The sequence below is a fragment of the Salvelinus fontinalis genome, chromosome 13, assembly GCF_029448725.1.
Source record: "Salvelinus fontinalis isolate EN_2023a chromosome 13, ASM2944872v1, whole genome shotgun sequence".
NCBI classification, from domain to species: Eukaryota; Metazoa; Chordata; class Actinopteri; order Salmoniformes; family Salmonidae; genus Salvelinus; species Salvelinus fontinalis.
The window spans coordinates 29,994,346-30,004,055 of record NC_074677.1 but is presented as its reverse complement, the minus strand read 5'-3'; the positions used below and the strand labels follow the sequence as shown (position 1 = coordinate 30,004,055).

Below are 9,710 nucleotides of genomic sequence, written 5' to 3'. Positions count from 1 at the left end.
GACATGCAGAGATGCGATTCACCACCTGGTTATCAGAGGGGGGAAAGGAGAAGATTAATTGTGTGTCGTCTGCATAGCAATGATAGGAGAGACCATGTGAGGATATGACAGAACCAAGTGACTTGGTGTATAGCGAGAATAGGAGAGGGCCTAGAACAGAGCCCTGGGGGACACCAGTGGTGAGAGCACGTGGTGCGGAGACAGATTCTCGCCACGCCACCTGGTAGGAGCGACCTGTCAGGTAGGACGCAATCCAAGCGTGGGCCGCGCCGGAGATGCCCAGCTCGGAGAGGGTGGAGAGGAGGATCTGATGGTTCACAGTATCAAAGGCAGCCGATAGGTCTAGAAGGATGAGAGCAGAGGAGAGAGAGTTAGCTTTAGCAGTGCGGAGCGCCTCCGTGACACAGAGAAGAGCAGTCTCAGTTGAATGACTAGTCTTGAAACCTGACTGATTTGGATCAAGAAGGTCATTCTGAGAGAGATAGCAGGAGAGCTGTCCAAGGACGGCACGTTCAAGAGTTTTGGAGAGAAAAGAAAGAAGGGATACTGGTCTGTAGTTGTTGACATCGGAGGGATCGAGTGTAGGTTTTTTCAGAAGGGTTGCAACTCTCGCTCTCTTGAAGACGGAAGGGACGTAGCCAGCGGTCAAGGATGAGTTGATGAGCGAGGTGAGGTAAGGGAGAAGGTCTCCGGAAATGGTCTGGAGAAGAGAGGAGGGGATAGGATCAAGCGGGCAGGTTGTTGGGCGGCCGGCCGTCACAAGACGCGAGATTTCATCTGGAGAGAGAGTGGGGAAAGAGGTCAAAGCACAGGGTAGGGCAGTGTGAGCAGAACCAGCGGTGTCGTTTGACTTAGCAAACGAGGATCGGATGTCGTCGACCTTCTTTTCAAAATGGTTGACGAAGTCATCAGCAGAGAGGGAGGAGGGGGGAGGAGGATTCAGGAGGGAGGAGAAGGTGGCAAAGAGCTTCCTAGGGTTAGAGGCAGATGCTTGGAATTTAGAGTGGTAGAAATTGTCTTTAGCAGCAGAGACAGAAGAGGAGAATGTAGAGAGGAGGGAGTGAAAGGATGCCAGGTCCGCAGGGAGGCGAGTTTTCCTCCATTTCCGCTCGGCTGCCCGGAGCCCTATTCTGTGAGCTCGCAATGAGTCGTCGAGCCACGGAGCAGGAGGGGAGGACCGAGCCGGCCTGGAGGATAGGGGACATAGAGAGTCAAAGGATGCAGAAAGGGAGGAGAGGAGGGTTGAGGAGGCAGAATCAGGAGATAGGTTGGAGAAGGTTTGAGCAGAGGGAAGAGATGATAGGATGGAAGAGGAGAGAGTAGCGGGGGAGAGAGAGCGAAGGTTGGGACGGCGCGATACCATCCGAGAAGGGGCAGTGTGGGAAGTGTTGGATGAGAGCGAGAGGGAAAAGGATACAAGGTAGTGGTCGGAGACTTGGAGGGGAGTTGCAATAAGATTAGTGGAAGAACAGCATCTAGTAAAGATGAGGTCAAGCGTGTTGCCTGCCTTGTGAGTAGGGGGGGAAGGTGAGAGGGTGAGGTCAAAAGAGGAGAGGAGTGGAAAGAAGGAGGCAGAGAGGAATGAGTCAAAGGTAGACGTGGGGAGGTTAAAGTCACCCAGAACTGTGAGAGGTGAGCCATCCTCAGGAAAGGAACTTATCAGGGCGTCAAGCTCATTGATGAACTCTCCAAGGGAACCTGGAGGGCGATAAATGATAAGGATGTTAAGCTTGAAAGGGCTGGTAACTGTGACAGCATGGAATTCAAAGGAGGCGATAGACAGATGGGTCAGGGGAGAAAGAGAGAATGTCCACTTGGGAGAGATGAGGATCCCAGTGCCACCACCCCGCTGACCAGAAGCTCTCGGGGTGTGCGAGAACACGTGGGCAGACGAGGAGAGAGCAGTAGGAGTAGCAGTGTTATCTGTGGTAATCCATGTTTCCGTCAGTGCCAAGAAGTCAAGGGACTGGAGGGAAGCATAGGCTGAGATGAACTCTGCCTTGTTGGCCGCAGATCGGCAGTTCCAGAGGCTGCCTGAGACCTGGAACTCCACGTGGGTCGTGCGCGCTGGGACCACCAGGTTAGAGTAGCAGCGGCCACGCGGCGTGAAGCGTTTGTATGGTCTGTGCAGAGAGGAGAGAACAGGGATAGACAGACACATAGTTGACAGGCTACAGAAGAGGCTACGCTAATGCAAAGGAGATTGGAATGACAAGTGGACTACACGTCTCGAATGTTCAGAAAGTTAAGCTTACGTTGCAAAAAAAAAAATATATATATATATATATATATATATATATAATAATAATAATAATAATAATATATATAATGGCCTACTGTAGGTAGCAGTAAAGGGCTTGGGCTACATAAACTCAGCAAATAAAGAAATGTCCTCTCACTGTCAACTGCGTTTATTTTCAGCAAACTTAACATATGTAAATATTTGTATGAACATAACAAGATTCAACAACTGAGACATAAACTGAACAAGTGCCACAGACATGTAATAGGTGATAACTGAGGATGGATCAACAACATTGTAGTTACTCCACAATACTAACCTAATGACAGAGTGAAAAGAAGGAAGCCTGTACAGAATAAAAGTAATTGTTTGTAACAAGGCACTAAATAATACTGCAAAGAATATGGCAAAGCAATTACCTTTTTGTCCTGAATACAAGGTGTTATGTTTGGGGCAAACTAAACACAACACATTACTGAGTACCACTCTCCATATTTTTAAGCATGGTGGTGGCTGCATCATCTTATGGGTGTTGTTGTAATTGTTAAGGACTGGGAAGTTTTTCAGGATAAAAAATAAACCGAATGGAGCTAATCACAGGCAAAAAACCTGGCTCAGTCTGCTTTCCTCTGGACACTGGGAGAGGAATTCACCTTTCAGCGGGACAATAACCTAAAAGACCATTTTTATACTTTTTCCTAAACATGATGGGATGTTAATTAACTCAGGAACCACACCGGTGTGGAAGAAACTGCTTTCAATATACAGTACTTTGTATCCCTCATTTATTTTGGCAGTTACCTGTATCCCCAGTGAAATGGAAATGCTCTTGAATAATTATATTTCCTTGTTTGTTTTTTGTTTAATACACATGAACTATATTTATGTTCCTCATATATGTCTAATGGCTTGTCAACCCCTAACAACACCTAACACACAGCCCCATGACAAGTACGCTGATTCATACCACTTACGCCTTCTCTTGTTTTGGGGGCAAATCAAACACACAAACACATATTTATTTCAAACATACTGTATAAATGTATTTAAAAAATGTGTCACTATAGTCGTTTGGGTTTCTGTACAATAATTGTGCTTTCATATAAAGCATGCTTTCCATCCATCCATTGCCCGTGCGCTATCACACTGAGGACCTGCATGGGGCTGGGTTGGGGGGCAGAGAGTAGAGTGGTCAGTGACAAAGAAGTAGTGTCAAACCAAAGAAAAGACAAACATGGGAACTTTCTACAACATTGCTTGCTGTGTAATTCTCTAGAAGACATTGGAATTTCACATGAGAGGAAAGGTAAACTCTCATAGGACAATAGTGCCAAATTCAGCAGTAAACAGTGACATGTTGTCACGGCTGTCTTCCTCTTCTTCCTCTGAAGAGGTGTAACAAGGATTGGACCAATACGCAGCGTGGTAGGTATCCATGTTTTAATATAGAAAACTGAACTATGAACACCAATACAAAACAATAAACGTGAACAAACCGTAACAGTCCCGTGTGGCACGAACACTGACACAGAAAACAATCACCCACAAAATACCCAAAGAACATGGCTGCCTAAATATGGTTCCCAATCAGAGACAACGATAAACACCTGCCTCTAATTGAGAACCAATCTAGGCAACCATAGACTTACATAAACACCTATAATGAACACAACCCCATCACTCTACAAAAATCCCTAGACAGTACAAACACCCTAGACGAGACAAAAACACACAAACCACCCTCGTCACACCCTGACCTAACCAAAATAATAAAGATAACAAAGATAACTAAGGCCAGGGCGTGACACATGTATTGATGGTAATGAAAGGTGTGTGTGGGGAGGGTTCTACAGTAGTGCTGTAAGGGCTTTCGTTCTCCTCATCCTCGGACGAGGAGAGGAGAGAAGGATCATCAGACCAAAATGCAGCAGTAGGGAAATAAGCCATCTCTTTATTTGAAAACGATGATGGCAACACGAAAAAAACAAAACACTTTCAAAAATACAAAACAAGAAAACGAAGTAAACGAAACCTGAACATAAACTTACATAACTAAACGTAACACTTACGGACAGGAACAGACTACATCGAAACGACACGAACAACCGAACAGTCCCGTATGGTGCAAGACAAAACACAGATACGGAAGACAACCACCCACAAACAAACAGTGAGAACACCCTACCTAAATATGACTCTTAATTAGAGGAGAACGCAAAACACCTGCCTCTAATTAAGAGCCATACCAGGCAACCAAAACCAACATAGAAACAGATAACATAGACTGCCCACCCAAAACACATGCCCTGACCTAAACACATACAAAAAACAACATAAAACAGGTCAGGACCGTTACAAGTGCTTGTTGGGGCTCATTCAAGTCATTGTGAAGCAGCATAACTCTTTACATGGAGATGTTAGGGAAAGGCAGAGATGGTCTATAGAAAAGGACAGGTTTTTATCACTATCTTTTACTTTTGTTTCTTAAGCTGCAATGAATACAAATCAAAAATGAACCAAAATGAAAACGTTTTTGTACCAGCACATTTGATTGTTTGATGCATTACCCTCCTACTCATCTCTATGAGTAGGAAGGTAATGCTGAGTAATATAATGGGCATCTGATAAAATCCCCCGTTCTGAAGGTCCTGAAATTCAGCCATGAAGTAGGCTACATTCACTTTCACCTCAGATTGTGACTGAAATGTGTGTGGGCGTGTGTGCATCTGTGTGCGGCTGTGAGCTTGTGTGTGTGTTTGTGTGATAGCAGATAGCATTTTGGTTTCAGCATTGGGATATGGAAAACTTCCCCAGGTAGGCCGTCCACCCCACCCCCGCCTCCCACCTCTGCTTGCAACAGAAACAATGAACTGCCATCCGACTTGACTGTTGTCAGGGGCAAAGTGCGTCGCTTTATTGCTTTGCTTAACTGTCAAGCCCGTTCCCGGCCCATGTTTTTATGAAAAATCAAGTCTGATCTATATTAAATCAAAATGGTGCAGAGGCGTTTTGACACACGCTGATGTGATGCTGAAGATACTGAGTTGGTGGATGTTGAAACGGTCCCCGCTATGAGGGAGAAACATATCTACAGTCAATTTGAAACTTGCATTTTAGATCCACAGTCTTGGAGTCGGGCTTTTAGATCAGAGAGACACAAGGAATGTATGGCCCCATCATTATCTTGAAAATCATTCACTTAGCTGGGGAACAGACACGCACACACGCAAATAAACACATAGTCACGCTTAAGCAATTATGCTGCTAAACTATCTTAAGTCCACACCCAGACTTAATTACAATATACTATGTACTTTTTCAAGCTGTATAGAGTGCTAATGAGAAGTCTTGTTAAATGAATATCGACTCGACTTTGTGCTGTTGCAGTATCTTTTGGTGGCCTTTCTCAACTCTGAGTCTGATAATTTTGTGAGAGACAAAACAGATTAATTTCCTACTGTCAGCATCTTATATACTTCAAATCAATTGCATGGCATGAGAGTTGAGAACCTCGAGTAACAAGCAGTCCAGGAAGAACAGGACTTTAGCTTAGCTGTGCTGTTTGGCACATCCCTGAAGCAGAGCTGGCAAACACAGTCCCCTCTTGGGGTTTGGGTGCTGGTTGGTTGTAATTTACATAAATAATGGGTTGGTGTACTTTGCATTTGGCAACCCTCAGTGTTTGAGAATCACACCCCATTCCAAAATAGTGGGTCTTCCCAAACTCTAGCTCTACCATTTATTGGTCCTGTACTGTACCACATGGTTTAAAAGGTTCCCTTTAGATTAAATATGATTGTTCCTTTCAATGAATAATTCTCACAATATTGACCACAGAGTATGAATATATTTCTCAATTTCATTAAATCCACACAAAAGGTAGAATACGATTTTTATCAATAAAAGACAGTGAGATAAGTATTGGTTAAAGTATTGTTGAAGTTGATTTATGAACCAGTATGTTGGAATGTAATCATGTTAAAGTTACAACTTAATACAACCATGATTGGTATTAAAATGGCAAATTAACAAATACAGTCAAATAAAGGAGTCGATATAATAAACATGTCTGTTTAGTTCAGCCTTTGTTCAGAGACGGACAGAAGTCAAATGAACTGCATGTTGATGCCTGCATGTCAAACACTTTACATTAAGCTGCTTAAATACCACATAGCTGAAATATCTACCCTTTTTATAACATCAGAGTAATTACCAATAACTACACAGTAACTACACCTGTAACAAATATGGATCACAATTAAAAACAATTGAAATAGCTATAGACTAAGTGCATCATATAAGGGCAACTTAATGTAAAGTGTTTCCAAATGTTCTTCATTGACACAAGTGTGCTATCATTGACAAGCAGAGCTAAAACGTTCCGCAGTAAAGACATTTCACACTGTTGTAAAGTGATAACATTGTTAGGTCATATTACACTGCTCGTTTTCAAATCAAACATTTTGTCAGAAACACAAATAATTGCTTTTAGAAAAGTAGTTCTGCAGCAGAAATAAAGTGGGCAAAATATGTGAAAAGAAGAAGAATAACAGCCTCTATCTGCACTTTGTTAAAGTTGTCGGAGTAGGCCTGAATGCTGTTCTCCAACTTCCCCTCACATGGTTTCTTTACATAGTCCCAGTGTGCTTTCATCTGTCCGCTATGGGCCAAACACGACAGGGGGATTCACCTCAGAGACACACTGAAAGACTGAAGCCTTTCCTATATTAGAAAAGTGAGCATGTTCGTCAGCGACGATAGGAGCTTTATTGAAAGCATTGTCCATGAAAGCATTGCCTGTGTCCATAGAGACGCCCCTTTCCCCTCCAAGACCTATGTTTACATTGCCTCTTTCAGTGAGACCCTAGGCAATACCATCATTATATCATGAAACCCCAACAGTGCCAGTAACTAGAGGGCCTGCATGGAACTTTCCACTGGGTGGCTATCCACCACACTCACTCTGGCCTGTGGTCTGTAGCATAACAAGACCACCTCATCCCCATGGCAACCTCCATATCTTCAGCTGACACAGTTGCCTACATTCATGTCTGGCCTGGCTGGTTACAGACACCATTACAATAATACTGGGTTTCAGATAATAGGCATCCGTAAGGGAATATTACGCTCTAACAATGTACATCGACAGCCTCTGATGGTCAGTCTTTCATAACGGAGCTTTGATTCGTGGCCAGACAACTACTGAACAAATGAGCATGTACTTCCTTCCTGTCATTTTCCTCCTCCTTACTGTGAGGTACAGTACTACCATATAAGACTGAGATTCCACCACACTCTCCAGCGATGATGTCATGTGAAAGCCCTGTATTCCCAACATGTTATTTACCATGTCATCTTCTTATGAAGAATTTCCTAAATCATATTTGAAAGTAGTATTTGGGTATATGTTGATATTAATGTTTAGTTATATGACCAAAACAGAAATACTGCCAAAACAAATGGAGAGAAAACGGTCACACAGACATCACCTTGGTTCCGAAGGGCAACTTAGTTCAACTCCCTTCAGTTCATTCTCCCTTCCAGCTTCCATTCCCAACTTAAAGGGTATTGCATCAAGCCTATCCTATGAGCACAAAAAGGTCTTCAAGGAGGGGAGACTTGGACTGATGATACTCGAGGGTCATGGGCGACAGTTCCCACTACCTCTTGGTGGTATGTTTAGTGGACATGCACAGTCAGGGTCTAACACATCTCTGCCAAGTGGGCAAGGATGTGAGGATGCTGTTGGTCTAATAGTCTATAGGGCTTGCATACAGAATTGTTAAGAGTTATTTTGTCTTGCCTATTACAATCAATATTATTCTCTTATGTACACAATATAGAATAAATTAACTACAGTTTTTGTACATGCTTATATATTTCTGAAAACCCCTAATGTAAAGAAATCTTCGTACATAAGGCATAGAATATGTACAGACCTGGTCTAAATGAATCAGTATCAAACATCTTCCTGTCAAATATTCACACTTCAGCAACAAAACAAATATTACATACAAAAAATACAAATGCAAATGCCCTAGAATATATACTTTTATATAGGTTTTAATCTTTGAATGAAAAATGTATAATAATAATAGGAATTTGTATTTTGAAGAAAAACCAAAAAGTTTTCAAAACATGCAATTGCCCGCAGAGATTTCCCGTCCAGCCATTGTCGTTTACCAGCTATCTTTGGAGGGTAAATGACCCGATGAGGGCCTAAGCTGTCCTTGTTGCAGGGCTCCTCGGGCTAGACCGTCCCCTTTTCTACCCTGGCCTTGACCCCTGACCTCTAACCTGGGACCAGCTCACCTGGTCAGCCAGTCATGAGAAGAGATGCCACAGTACGGTTCACACAGCCCCCCTGGCCCTAGGTTCTCTGGCTCCCCTTTACACTTTGGACTCGCTCTCTATGTTAGCAATGTCACCATTCCTCTCTGTCTGCTCCTCCAGCCCCTCCTCCTGGGTTACCCGGGTAGTAGTACTCTTCTTCTCGCGGCCTTCAGGTTCCAGCACCCCCTGCTGGCTGAGCTTGCTGGCCACGGACCAGGTAAGGGGCAGGCGGGCACGGCAATTCATCTCGGTCAGCTCTCTGGCACTGCAGCTGGGTGTGTTGGTCTCATGGATGTCGTGGAAGCTGTTGTAGTCCACCTCGTAGAAGCCATCCTCCAGTGTGAGCACGGGCATGAAGCGGTAGCCCCACTTGATCTCGCTAGTCACGTACGAGCTCCTGGCCTGGCACGTCATCCCTGTGGGACAGAGAGCAGAGGGCACTTAGCCTCCTCTAGAGATGGACAAAAACACTGTCTAGTTGTGGATATGACTCATTTAATGTCAGCGTCAAGATAATTACAAGATAATGACAAACACAGGTATACAGGCACTTTATGAGCAACAATGTTGTATCATGTTATCATGTCAATAAACATTGTTAAGTGTTAGCAATCAGTGATCTCTGGCTAGGGTCATACGTGCTGGGATTAAGTAAGTTATTAATTGTTGATACAGTTGGACACTCAAAACTGAGCACTCATTAATATATCCAGCCCTATCCAGTCCACACAACACTCAGGAAGGGTTGATGTTTTTATTTTTTATTTATTTTACCGTTATTTTACCAGGTAAGTTGACTGAGAACACATTCTCATTTGCAGCAACGACCTGGGGAATAGTTACAGGGGAGAGGAGGGGGATGAATGAGCCAATTGTAAACTGGGGATTATTAGGTGACCATGATGGTTTGAGGGCCAGATTGGGAATTTAGCCAGGACACCGGGGTTAACACCCCCACTCTTACGATAAGTGCCATGGGATCTTTAATGACCTCAAAGAGTCAGGACACCCCTTTAACGTCCCATCCGAAAGACGGCACCCTATACAGGACAGTGTCCCCAATCACTGCCCTGGGGCATTGGGATATTGTTTAGACCAGAGGAAAGAGTGCCTCCTACTGGCCCTCCAACACCAC

General features: G+C 43.9%; 1 protein-coding gene across 3 annotated transcripts in view; it reads right to left on the bottom strand.

Moving 5' to 3' along the window:
• Positions 1 to 6,122: 6,122 nt before the first annotated feature.
• The window catches only part of LOC129868402 (G protein-activated inward rectifier potassium channel 2-like), a 95,711-nt gene continuing 92,123 nt past the window's right edge, over positions 6,123 to 9,710 (bottom strand). For all 3 annotated transcript variants that reach the window (XM_055942349.1, XM_055942348.1, XM_055942350.1), the window contains one exon: positions 6,123 to 8,991. In XM_055942349.1, the coding sequence (XP_055798324.1) occupies positions 8,633 to 8,991 (359 nt within the window). In that variant the 3' untranslated portion in view covers positions 6,123 to 8,632. The remainder of the gene's footprint in view (positions 8,992 to 9,710) is intronic.